This window comes from Loxodonta africana, chromosome 12 (assembly GCF_030014295.1).
Source record: "Loxodonta africana isolate mLoxAfr1 chromosome 12, mLoxAfr1.hap2, whole genome shotgun sequence".
NCBI classification, from domain to species: domain Eukaryota; kingdom Metazoa; phylum Chordata; class Mammalia; order Proboscidea; family Elephantidae; genus Loxodonta; species Loxodonta africana.
Genome location: NC_087353.1, coordinates 101,481,306 through 101,494,955, shown reverse-complemented (window position 1 = coordinate 101,494,955; position 13,650 = coordinate 101,481,306). Strand labels below are relative to the sequence as shown.

At 49.0% G+C, this 13,650-nt stretch overlaps 1 protein-coding gene across 1 annotated transcript in view; it reads left to right on the top strand.

Annotated features, from left to right (window-relative positions):
- The window catches only part of AUTS2 (activator of transcription and developmental regulator AUTS2), a 1,316,048-nt gene extending 1,303,154 nt beyond the window's left edge, over positions 1-12,894 (top strand). Inside the window, exons 15-19 of the mRNA XM_064296083.1 lie at positions 1,614-1,755; positions 5,318-5,395; positions 6,297-6,380; positions 7,786-8,008; positions 10,541-12,894. Coding sequence (XP_064152153.1) covers positions 1,614-1,755; positions 5,318-5,395; positions 6,297-6,380; positions 7,786-8,008; positions 10,541-11,789 — 1,776 coding nt within the window. The 3' untranslated portion in view covers positions 11,790-12,894. The remainder of the gene's footprint in view (positions 1-1,613; positions 1,756-5,317; positions 5,396-6,296; positions 6,381-7,785; positions 8,009-10,540) is intronic.
- The last annotated feature ends 756 nt before the right edge of the window (positions 12,895-13,650 follow it).

The following is a 13,650-nucleotide window of genomic DNA, read 5'->3' as shown; positions in this document are numbered from 1 at the left end:
GAGTGCTTCCAAGGGGCACTGCTGCCAGCTCGAGGGACTCAGAAAAGACAAACCCGTTGCCACTGAGTGGATTCCGAGTCAGGACACCCCGTGTGTGTCAGAGTAGAACTGTGCTGCACAGGGTTTCAGGGGCTGCTTTTTGGAAGTAGATCCCCAGGCCTTTCTTCCAAGACACCTCCAAGTAGACTTGAACCTCCAACTTTTCAGTTAGCAGCCAAGTGCTTAACTGTTTGCACCATCCGGGGACTCCTTTGAGTGCTTGCGTAGGTTCTATATTAAATGGGCGTGATGGATGAGCGTGACCTTGGCCTTCACCAATAAGGGAAAAGCAGACTTCCTCTGTCTCTTTGACTCTCCTGCCACGCTATCTCAGATGCCACCTTGCCAACTTCTCTATTCTGGAATGTGGCAAGACTTTACAGGAGGAAATGAGGGAGTTGGAGGTGGGGCACGAAAGGGGGTTGAGTGGACCAAGAACGTCAGATGAGACTGAGGATTGGAAGAGAGAGTCAGAAGGAGGCTAAGGGCATTGAAGGAGCGAAAGAAGGGAACTCAGAGCTTCCAGTCTCCGAGGTGCATCGAGTCCAAGGCTGGCAGTGGCTGTCTGGGCTGCTGAAACTCGTTCAAAGAGAAGACGGTTAAGAACCCAGAAGATAGGGCAGCTTTGAAACCATGCTGTTGAGGGGACCGTCAGCCTCAAGGATGACAGGGGAAGGGGTAGGAAGGAAGATTATGAGCCAGTTTCCACAGTCTTAGAGGAAAGTGAAGGAGCTTTGGTGGTGCAGTGGTTAAGCACCCAGCTGCTAACTGAAAGGCTGATGGTTCAAGCCCACCCAGCGACTCCATGGGAGGACGACCTGGTGATCTGATTCCATAAATTTTCTTGCCTACAGCCAAGAACACCCTGTGGGACGGTTCTACTCTGACACACGGGGCTGCTAGGAGTCGGAATCTACTTGACGGCACCTACAAAAGCAAGGAAAAGAAAAGATCCCATTAGTTAAATTAATACCCCTACTTTGTTGGTTTTCTTCTTTTTTTAATATGTAACAACGATCATTTGAAAATGAGCTTGTAGGCACGCAAATATTTCTTCATAACATCCAGTTACTAATGTAGTGTGATCTATTAAAGCGTGGCAAAGAGTCATTAAACAATTAATTTATACAACAAATTATTCATGCAAAATTCCTAATAAAATCAGCTTTAAAATACTCCGGTTTTAAAACTTGCTAAAATGGGCCTTTGCAGCGAATAATAAACTACCTCAGGAGTGGTGGCGGTCTGAATAAATCGGATCTGGTTTTATTGCTCAAATCATATAACCTCAAAGATGACAAAGGAATTTTGCCCCTTGGCATTTCTGTTGTGGGAAACAGGGCTGCCCAGTCCATTGTAGGCACTGCTGACCCCTCGTAGGTCGGCCTGCTTTTCTGTCCTCTGAGGGTCAAGCAGCCCTTAAGCTGGGCATCCTCATGGCGTTCTTAAACCTGAGCTTGACTGGGCCTTGAGCCCAGTGCTCTGTTCGCAGAGCTTCCTCAGCCAGGCTCAGGCTCTTTTTCCCTGCTGTTCCTCATGGGATTTCACCTCAGTTGTTCCCCTTGCTATTCTAGAAACAGATGCAGTCAGACCCGCACAAGCTGGACTTTGGACTGAAGCCTGAGTTCCTGAGCCGCCCTCCAGGCCCCAGTCTCTTCGGAGCCATCCACCACCCCCATGACCTGGCACGGCCCTCAACTTTGTTCTCTGCCGCTGGTGAGTGCAGGGGAGGGCTGAGCCCTTTGGCTCTCTGGTGGCTGAATAAATGATGTTTGTGCTCCATGCCTCCACTCAGTCACTACCTAAAAGGATACCATTCAGGGCCGCTCATGAGGCAGCATCCCAGCCCATTTAGGGAAATGGACCTTTCTTCACTGACATGGCCTCTCTCATTAAAGCAGGAAAAAAAGATCATCTTTCCCTTCCCGGGACTCGTCGCTTCGGCTCATTATTTCTTCCATATTAAACTAGTATAATCACAAGCATGTCAAATGCTAGTGACAAAGATTGGGAACCTTGTCACAGCAGCTCAGAGGGAAGCTGTGGCGGGAGTTGTATAGGGCTGCGGCTGCCCTCGCTCTTGGTGCCTGCAGAGCACGAAGTCATATTGCGCGAGGAGGCCCCATCACGCTGTGTTTCGAGAGTGTGAGGATGAAGCAGTGCAGTGAAGAGAGTTGCCAGGGGCATGTTCTCTGTGGCGAGGGTGAGTCAGCTAGGTGCTACAGAAGTAACGTGATCGCCTGGTTGGCTGTGATGATGGAGGGACAGAGCGTAAAGCCACTTGAGAGGCCTGCTCACTAGGTTAGTAATTTTTAACCTCTGCACATGGCCTGCTCCCTGGGTCTCTTGGGTGTGTCTTTTGGGAGTGGGTGGGAGGATCAAGACTCTGCCTCAGATGACAGCGCCCATTTCTGCTCCAGGTGAGTTCAAACAAAAGACAGTGGCTCTAAGGAGTATGGAGCCCTCGTTGCACAGTGGTTAAGCACTCGGCTGCTAAGCAAAAGTTTGGCAGTTCGAACCCTCCTAGCAGCTCCACAAAAAGACCTGGCAGTCTGCTCCTGTAAAGACTGTTGTTGTTAGGTGCCGTCGAGTCGGCTGTAACTCAGCGACCCTAGGTACAACAGAACAATACACTGCCTGGTCCAGCGGCATCCTCACAGTTGTTGCTATGTTTGAACCCATTGTTGCAGCCATCGTGTCAGTCCATCTCATTGAGGGTCTTCCTCTTTTTCACTGACCCTCTACTTTATAAGCATGATGTCCTTCTCCAGGGACTGGTCCCTCCTGATAACATATCCAAAGTACATATGATGAAGTCTCGCCATCATTGTTTCTAAGGAGCATTCTGGCTGCACTTCTTCCAAGACAGATTTGTTCATTCTTCTGACAGTCCATGGTATATTCAGTATTCAGAGGCATCAGTTCTTCTTCAGTCTACCTTGTTCATTGTCCAGCTTTCCCATGCATATGAGGAAATTGAAAACGCCATGGCCCAGGAAACTGTAGGGCAGTTCTGCTCAGTCACAGGGGGTCGCTAGGAGTCAGAATCGCCTGGACAGCATCCCAGCAACCACAACAGGAGTATTTGTTAGAAGAGAACGAGCCTGTTGGTGCCAGGGAGCTATTTTTAGTGCACAGTCCCTGGCACAGCACTCCACTCCATCAGTGCTTGTAAACAGTGGCACCGAGCTCATTCTCGTCTCTCAAGTAACGAGGTTCATAACTTCGTACTCAGTGTATTCAGTAGAATTTGTTTTCTGGACATAAACATTCAAAGGGGCTTCCTGTTCTCATCCCAAGGGACAAGGTTCACATCCACCCTGCCTGCCGCCTCCCCAGGCTTGTGTCCAAGACCCATTTCTGGTGGACCCAGGCTCTTCCGTGAGGAAGAAAGAAGAAATACCCACAAATAATCGTTATAATAGGCTTGTCGTGACAGCAAGTTAGTCACCCTTGGGAATGGACAGAATTTGCTAAGGTCTCAGGTTTTCTCCATCAGTCTGTCTGGGGACGTATTTGAAGGCTCTGTTGCCATGGCACCCAGGCTCTGAGACAGGGCTACAGTAAGAGCAATTTTTGGAGAGAAATAGAGAGATTTCTCCCTGGCTTCCGTTTCAGCCAAGCAGATGAATTGGCTTCTTTTACTTCAGTAGTTCTGGAACTGCAGGGCACCCTTGGGGGCTTTGGGCTTCTCAAAGCTCTGGTCTTCATTGAAGCATTAATTAGCTTCTAATACGCTGACAGTATGTGGCCAAAATTTTATTTAGCTGGCAACACAGCTAGTGACTAATGAATAGACTGGGCTCAGTTTGCTTTGTGGCGATGGGATGTCATTTTTTCACTTCTCATGTGAGGATAAGTCACCATCTAGGCAAAGTAAGAGCACCGCTCAGTTCTGAGACACCATGACTGTGACAGTCACCCTCAGTCTTGGTACCCTGAGAGCACCAGGTGACACTGTGCAAGGATGCTCTGTGCTAGGTGGCTTCTTGTGCACACCCAGGCACACAGGGCCACTGCCATCTCAGGAAGAGCGGTCCCAAACATAAATGGAGTTTTAATAGGATGTAGAGAGGACATCCCTCCTGCATTTTATCTGTTGCCCTGAGGGAATTTACATTTGCTTGTAGAAACTCAGACAAAATGCAAAGGACTGTGGAACCATTATTAGTAAACTCAATAATCCAGGCCCTGTTTTATACTTCCATTCTGGAAGCTAATCTCTTTTAGTGTAAATAATATGGGATTTGGCCCCAAATGGGTATTTGGTGAAACTTTTGACTGTTATAGTAATTTGCGCATACTTGTTAAATTCAGCCACTTTCCTCTTACTGTTGGGTGCTAATGTCCAGAATAAACTAAAGAGCTTTCTTCAGATGACCTTGGCAAATCTCTTGTCCAGAGCAAAGCCTGTCTCCCTGAGAGGAAAGTAGAGGAGGAACTGTAGGTAAAGGGAAACCGAAGGGAAGGAGATCACGATGTTGCATCCGAGTTCCGTGGCAGGCAAAGAAAGACTATAGTCACAAGGTTTTTGGTCCAAAAAAATTGGAAGAAACTAGCTTTTCTTGGCACTGGATGAACATGGAGAGAAATGGGAGGACGACCCCTCCCATGACCTTTAGTAACTCGCCAGGATGCATTTCGTGGGGCTGTGTCATCCTTCACCGTGGATCCATGACAACTAGCACATTCTTCAGGAAAGGGGTTCCGCAAGAGGCCAGAGCAGCTCAGTCAGGTACACAGCTTCCTGACAGCTGCTCCCGAGCCAAGGACAAGAACATGTAGACTCTCCGGAATAGTGTTTCTCAGAGTGAAAGATTTGTCCCCTGAGACGCTCTATGAAGAAAGTATTTCCTGGTCACGTGTTCCCCTCTCAGGGACTGAGTGGGCCTGTGAGCATATTAATGGCTCCAGGAAATCCTTCAGGAAACAGCCTTGCTAGACACCTGTTTCCCCAAACTTTCTTGGTTATAGAAACTTCCCCTCTCTACCGAAATTATCTCAATGTTCCTAATACCATGTGCCGTCATCTTAAAAAAAGATGAAAGCTCTCTTTGGTGGTGGCCACCCCAGTTGCAAAGGGAAAAGGAGGTGGCTTGTTGTCTGCTTCCTAACGAGAATATTCGAACACCTGTGTGCTGTCTGTCAGCCTGGGTGGACTTCAGCCCTGTTCTGACGTTAACAGAGCCTCTCACCAGGGCCTTAGCAACTAGGAGCCAGCTGCACAGCAGAAGGTGGCTTTCTATGAAGTCTGATTTTGTTTTGTTTGACTTAACAGGTGCTGCACACCCAACCGGGACCCCTTTTGGGCCACCTCCTCATCACAGCAACTTTCTTAACCCCGCTGCACACCTAGGTGAGTCACTTGTCGATGATGGGAAACTGACACGCATGGTTTAGCAAACCTTTGCTGACCGGGCTCCTGCTGCTCCTCCTAGCAAGCTGGCAACAGTCCTGGATACCTCACTCCCTAGGAGAAGCTGGTGCTCTCAGAAGTTCGGAGGCATGCCGTCCATCTCATGATGGACGTGTTCCCAGGAAGGGTTCTGTCTGAAGTAACTCATGGTGCAGCAGGTCACAGCCCTGCCTCCGTACCTCAGGAAATCCAGGTTTACAACCACCTGCTCCTTGGCTATCAGAGAGAAATGGTGAATCCTTGCCCTGTCTTGAGGGTCGCCTGCAGGAGGTAGAAAGAAAGATAAGATGATGCTTTGAAGAGACATTACCCATTTGTTTTATGACTTTGCATTTCACTACCCTGTTAACGTATCTCTTCCTGGTGAAGGCGCATGTTCTTCCTGCCTCTGTTTGTGTATTTGATATTTTCTGCAAGTGTCCACGCAGATACAGGCAATGGTGTGCGTAACGACAGGATAGATCAGATGTGTGCCTTTAAAATTTCATCACTCAGAAGGCTGTTTTAAGATGTGGTCTGCTACTCCATTAGACGCCGCAAGACACACTGGAGAGGGACAACTGGAAAGACAGAAAACTTAGAACGTTATGGCGCAAGTAGTGTTCCCTACAGGGCAGAAGGGCACACACGGTTCTGGAAAAATGGCCCTCATACGTGTTTTTATTACCAAAAATGCCTACATCCAAGTGTGATGAAAGCCTTTTACACAGCCTGGTAGGAGCGGTGGGACAGACCTAGGTAGGCGGGAAGGAGCAAACATTTTCCGGCTCCCAGGAAACCCTTAGCATCCTCACTCAGCAGAGTCCAGTAACCATTTCCTTCTTCCTGATCCGGTTTACAGAGCCTTTTAATCGGCCGTCCACGTTCACAGGCCTGGCAGCAGTTGGTGGCAATGCCTTCGGGGGACTTGGAAACCCTTCAGTTAGTGAGTGCCTCTAACTTTTTAAACTCTGCCTTGGACTGTTTACCTCCTCTGATGTGTATGTGGCTCAAGACCTTTCTAGATAAAACTATACTCTTGGGAAGTGCATTTAGGTGATACCATTACAAAAGGAGACCTAAACAGTGGAGTTGGGTATAAGCGTGCATTTACAACAAAACCCTCCTTGGAAGCATAGCGCCCACTGCTAATGTATGTAACCAAGGGCCAGGGGTGGTATGTGGTTGACAGAACCCCAGAAGGTTCATTTAAAAGTTCATAGTTCCATCTGTCGTCCATCCCTACTATGCAAGACTTTTAGAAGTGAAGACAATTTTTAAGTTTTATCTTGCCTTTGGCATTAGTGGGATTGAAAAAGCTCAGTGAGGAATTCCAGCGGGGGGGACTATCAGGCTCAGGATAGCCAAGAGCTGGCAACATTGCATAATTTAATTGTGTACTGAGGAGAAAAAAAAAACTTTCTTTATAATCTAGGGCAGTGTAGTTTTCTGCTATTAAAGAATGTGTCTGGAATAGGGACAGAGTTGCAACACCTGCGTGGTGTTTAAGTCCCTGAATATTCAAAGCCTTCTGTTTTGGTCCCTGAGATGTTCAACTTGCTTTCTTTCATAATAAAGATAATATTTTCCAGGTACAAAAAAAACATCAAACCCATTGCTTCGAGTCAATTCCAACTCATAGCAACCCTATAAGACAGAGTAGAACTGCCCCATAGGGTTTCCCAGGCTGTAAATCTTTACGGGAACAAACGGCCACATCTCTCTCCAGCAGAGCAGCTGGTGGGCTCAGCTGCCGGCCTTCCAGCTGGCAGCTGACGACTTTAACCGCGGCACTACTAGGGCTCCTTCTGTCCTTGTACAGGGGACCTAAACTGCAGCTCCAAGGGTCCCATCACAATTTGGTCTTTATTGAAAACAGAGTGTGGAGAACATACGCACCTGTTTGGGTCATGGGCCTGCCTGGTCTCTGATAACATTTGTTTTAGGTTGCTAAAGTTTTGGGAAGAGTGGCAGTCATATTAACGGGGCTATGGGAGGTAGAGGGTACCTTGAATTCCACTCTAGTCACACCTTCAGAGTCCACCCTCTGCATGCTGCACCGGTATATCTGATGAGGCCATCTTGGCACCTGTTTGTCCCCTTCCTTTTTAATTCCCCTACTTCCCCCTTTGTCTTGGGTTAAAAAATAAAAATAAGCTGTGAGCTGCCTCTTCAGGCTAGGACAAGAGTTCCTCTAATGAATTTGTTAATCTCCTTTCCTTTTCCAGCTCCCAATAATATGTATTCATTTTAACTCTGAATGCTGTTAAAAGTTTTTGGGTAAGTACCTTCATTACGGCAGGTTCTATAATTTCTCTGAAACCTTTTTGTTCTCCACTTCACCATTTCAGCACCCAACTCAGTGTTCGGCCACAAGGATGGCCCCAGTGTGCAGAGCTTTAGCAGCCCTCACGAGCCCTGGAACCGGCTGCACCGAACGCCTCCGTCGTTCCCGACCCCTCCGCCCTGGCTGAAGCCAGGGGAGCCGGAGCGCAGCGCGCCCGCTGCAGCTCATGACAGAGATAGAGATGTAGATAAACGAGACTCCTCCGTTAGTAAAGATGACAAAGAAAGGTACGGAAAGCAACTGCTCTCGAGTCCCAATGGGGGAGCCCACTCTGCCACGCACCAGCGTACCCAGCTGTCCACCCTCCCTGCCCAGCCTTGTGCTTCCACGACGTGGAGCCGCAGTGCCTACACACAGCGAGGCAGCAGGCCCGCAGTCCTCCAGCAGACAGCAGGCCCCGTAGTGCATGGTGACCATAGAACGTGAGCGTAGGTAGGACAGTGGAATATTCCTGACTTAGAAGTAGTTCTATGTGCAGAAGTCCACAGTTCCTGAGCACTAGTGTGTCCAGATAGAAATCTTTCTCTGAAAGACAGTGAGTTTTGGAACCTTGGACCAAACACACACAGCATGAATCAATACCATATTTGCTTTCAAGTCTGTGTAGTTCATTAACTCATCCATAGGTTTCTCTTTCGCTTTCTTTTTGTTTTCTTCTAGAAAGTCATGTTTGCATTGCCTCATCATATTTTTCCTCAAATTTTGTTCAAACTCACATCCTGGGGCTCACAGATGACTAATATGATTTTACTAATCTAGATACAGAGAAATGTCAACAAGCAGTGTTTTTTGTTTTCTTCGTTTTTGCCAGTGGATAATTTTACTAACCATTTTTATCTCTGTACTTGGTAACCATGCGTGAAAAGAAGTAGCCTTAAAGAGGAAAATGTCTGAGAGTGTTTTTTCTAAAGAATGTCATAAGCATTCTTGACAAAGTATGTTGTTGGGTATTGTTGGTATTTTTTTTGTTGATTTTTTGAAACAAGTGGACAAGCAAAGAGTACACGAAAAAGCAGTTGCTGTGGAGTTTATGCCAACTCACAGCAACCCCATCTGAGCATCTCAGGAGTAGGGCTGTGCTCCACAGGGTTTTCAAGTGTTGGTTTTTCAGAAGTAGATCCCCAGGCCTTTCTTTAAGACTCCTCTGGGTGGACTTGAACCTCCGACCCAAGCACATTAACCGTTGGCACCACCAAGGGACCCCAGGGAGTACACAAGATATACTTAACAGAAAACACCTCATTACAATCTCCTTTCAGTACTTAAGGCTGGAATTTGATGCACATTTTCCTTACTTTTTCTTCACTGTGTATAGTGTGTGTGTCTGTGTCTGTGTCTGTGTGTGTCCCCCTCCTAGTAATTTAAAGGAATTCAGATTTGCAGGCTCTGAATGTGGCAGGTTTCTAGCTATTCATCATAGGCCTTCATGTTAACTGATTCCTTTCTTAGAAAAGGACAACTTTTCCGTCAAGGCACCGTGACAAATCTCTTAACCGATGGGAAGACCACTCAGAACATTCAGTCCTGAGCTGTCACCTGCTGAAGTCAGGTATACCTGATGTTGGACAGACACTAGCCCCCTGAGCCCTCAGTCGACCAGCCGTCACTGGAGAGCAAACCATGTGCAGCAAAACTTTTCACACTTTTCTTTACGAAGCTGAAATCAGGAACTGAAAATAAAATGCATTCTTCTTCGTTTCTTCTCTTTTACACAGTTAGGGTTTCATCTCGGCCTTTTCTGTGTTGGTGGAAACACAGTTTTTAGGGAATCTTCCTTAATTCTCCCACTGCCAGCTCTCCTTATCCTCTGGTCTTGGCTGTAGTGAGCCAGGGTGACGTTGGCTTCTTGTCACCTCTACAAAGTCGGTCACAGGGCTGTCTGGAAGCTCGCCTGGTTCTTCATCCAGACTCTCCAAGTTTCATCTTAATTTCCTTTTCCTTCTATTACGCTGCATTTTTGGCCGGGAGGTCTTAAAGCCCCAACCCAAGACAGGCCTCTCAGTCTGGTTTCACGTCTTCGTTCAGGGATGCCCTTGGAAATTGTTCTTGTCCTTTCCCCCATGATTTTTTGTTTATGGGCTCACGTTTCCTACTGGCTTTCCTCCCGTGTCTCATCAGATTTGGGCTTTCTTATCTTTATCTTCATGCAGGAGTGTCTTTTGCAACCTGACAGTCCCGAGACGGTGATTTCCTCTCAGACCTCCCCCACGTACCGCATCATGGATGCTGCTCTGTGTCCACGTTCTTTTCTCTGTCACCAATGTCAGCACCAGGAAGCTCTTGAGATAGTTAACGTGAAACTCCTCTTGCTGACTCTGAATTGCCAGAGTTGGACGGAAAGTCATGTTTGCACTTGGGCTCTTAAAACATCATTCTTAGCACTGAGTGGTCCTGAGAACCCAGCCAGATGGGCCGTGTTGTCGTGGTGACTTTTGGCCAACGTTGCTCTGTTTGCGGGTTGGCATTCTGAAATCTTCCTCTGGTTGTGATTGAGGCACAGGACCCTTAAACACAGGGAACTGTTTCCCCTAAGGCTCTCCCTCTCCCCCATTCCTAGGGCTTCACCCCGAAGCGGGCCCTGGCATCTAGGTGAGTCAGACCAGGGTGGCTGGTTTTGCCCTCATGGGCACATCCGAAGCCTTGGTGGCAGCGGTGCTGGCTGGGCCAGAACCCACCCTCTTCACACCACCATCTCATTGGCACCCCCTACAGGCCGACAAGCCATTTCACCTGCTCCCTTGTCTCCCTCTCTCCCTCAGGGAAAGTGTTGAGAAAAGACACTCCAGTCATCCGTCACCAGCACCTGTCCTCCCGGTGAACACCCTGGGACACAGCCGCAGCTCCACGGAACAGATCAGGGGGCATCTGAATACTGAGGCTCGCGAGAAAGACAAACCCAAAGAGAGGGAGCGAGACCACGCAGAGTCCCGCAAGGACCCGGCCACCGATGAGCACAAGGCGAAGGAGGGCCACCTGCCCGAGAAGGACGGGCACGGCCAGGAGGGGCGCGCCGGGGGCGACGAGGCCAAGCAGCTGGCCCGTGGGCCGTCCCCGTACGTGCGGGCCCCCGCTGTGGAGGGCGCCAGGCCCAACAGTACCTCGAGCCGTGAGGCTGACCAGCGCAAGAGCGAGCCGGCCTACGAGCACCCCAAGAAGAGCTCAGAGGTCAAGGTAAAGGAGGAGCGCAAGGAGGACCATGACCTGCCCCCCGAGGCCCCACAGGCCCACCGGGCCTCGGAGCCGCCACCTCCCAGCTCCTCGTCCAGCGTGCACCCGGGGCCCTTGGCCTCCATGCCCATGACGGTGGGGGTGGCGGGCATTCACCCCATGAACAACCTCGGCAGCCTGGACAGGACTCGCATGATGACACCCTTCATGGGCATCAGCCCCATCCCGGGCGGGGAGCGCTTCCCGTACCCTTCTTTCCACTGGGACCCCATCCGGGACCCCCTGAGGGACCCCTACCGAGAACTGGACATCCACCGGAGAGACCCTCTGGGCAGGGACTTCCTGCTGAGGAGCGACCCCCTCCACCGTCTCTCGACTCCCCGGCTGTACGAAGCCGACCGCTCCTTCCGGGACCGGGAGCCTCACGACTACAACCACCACCACCACCACCACCACCACCCCCTGTCCGTGGACCCGCGGCGCGAGCACGAGCGGGGGGCCCACCTGGACGAGCGCGAGCGCCTGCACGTGCTCCGGGAGGACTACGAGCACCCCCGGCTCCACTCGGTCCACCCCGCCTCCCTCGACGGACACCTGCCCCACCCCGGCCTCATCACCCCGGGGCTCCCCAGCATGCACTACCCCCGGATCAGCCCCACCACGGGCCACCAGAACGGGCTGCTCAACAAGACGCCCCCGACGGCCGCGCTGAGTGCCCCGCCCCCGCTCATCTCCACGCTGGGGGGCCGCCCCGTCTCCCCCCGAAGGACTACCCCTCTGTCCGCAGAGATGAGGGAGAGGCCGCCGTCCCACACCCTGAAGGACATCGAGGCTCGGTGAGGGGGGGCGCGGGAGAGGAAGAGGAGCCCCCCGCACGGTGACACCGGACTGTAAACCTAGCGAGCTGACAGACTGAGGGAGCGGCCCCAGCCCTTCCCCTTGTACAAAGTGTATAGACTCCAGTGCAGATTTTGAAATGTTTTTGTATATTCTATGTGGAAATTTTTCAGATCTTTTAGCCAAGTCATCTGTTCTTACGTCTCCTACACTTCTTTTTTTCTCGTATAAAACTTTGATTTGAACCAAAACAGTGAAGACCACCACACACAGCAATTTGATGATGATTTGGGCGGGGGGGTTTCCACACAATCCACCTGCAAAGCTGTTTCAGATGAGAAGGGAAGGCCTGTACATAGTTCTGTAAAAAAAAGACCGCTTCATGAGCTAACGGTTCATATATGCAAAAGGGTAAGATGAAAGCTTTACTTTGTACAAATGTAAATAGTTAAAGAGTAAGTAACATAACACGTTAATACTTCTTAAAATGTGCTATTTGCAAACTCACTATCAGTGAACACGGTCGGCCCGACTGCGTTCCCGTGTGTTGTTATAGACAGCTAAACCCTTCAACTATGCAATGAATGTCAGGGCTTTTCACCAAAGCCCGCCTAACTCAAAGGAGCCTTTTCCAGTCCATTTACAGCATACTTAAGGTCATATTTTCCCTGAACAAACGCTTACGTGATAACGACTCTGTTTTCTTTGCTTGTTTTTTCAAATGGAGAAACAACTGATTTTGCAGATTGGGCCCCAGGCTGGAACTTTGCACCTGAAGTTGCTGGCCATGGGCGTTGGGGGCGGGGGCAGGTGCGCCCCGGAAAGGCAACTGAGCAGTCAGGCCAGGGAGGATGGGGTTTGTCAGATGCCAAAATCAGGGGCCGGGTGGTGGCATCCGTCAGGCATAGGCACGTCACCAGAACCCGGTCCCTGTCACCCGGTCCCCATCGGTCAGGGGATGTCATACACACCTCATGTGGGAACCATGCCTTTTCAGTGTGTCCTATCTCATATCTGTACACACTTCCTTGTTTTATAAAGAGAGTCAGTTACACCCAAACAGATCCTGAAAGAAAGCTTCAAGTTTTCTCAGATGATGGATATGTTTTCACTGTATTCAATAACTGATGAGTTTGAGGTACAGATCTCCTGCTGTGACTCCTTGTATTCCAGTTGGTAATGACCTCTGGGGTTAGCCGGAACAGGTCAAACTTGGCGTAGCAGTCGAGAGTTACAGAGGGAGGAAGAAAGGTCTAGTGTGTGCGTGTGTTTTTTTAAGTTTGCATCGATCTCGAAGTCTCTTCATGATACTTTTATAACACATTAAGCCTCTTGTCTACATATTTGGAGAGAATATGACTTTACTAGCAGAGAAATACAATATATCTTGTCTACTGGACTGTAAAATATATGTATGAAAGAAAATTAGTTCCATTTGGTCTTCTAGTATATTCAAGTGCTATCTGACGTTGTTAATCCTGTTTTTGCAAAAAAAAAAGTTAACTACAGACCATTGTTTCTAATAAGCAGAGAGATCTATTTTAGTAGTAAACTGAAGGTTTAGTTGTGAGCTTCAGATTTTGTGAACTCCAAATGTTGTGCAGTGTTTTTTCTTTTTTTTTTTTTAAGCAACAACTAAAAAAAAAAAAAAAAATCCAAGGAATATGTACACTGGAACTGTAGTGGTAGCTTTCAGTATTGTAAAGAGATTGTTCTATACAGACCTTTTTGCTGTTTATCCTGTATGTAATAAAGTCCTTTCTAGATCCTATGTGAACAGAAAAGTGCAGCGACTGAGTCTTCAGCATGTCCTCATCGGCGGAGACTTCTTGTGTAATGTAAACTGTGCCATGTTATTAAAAAA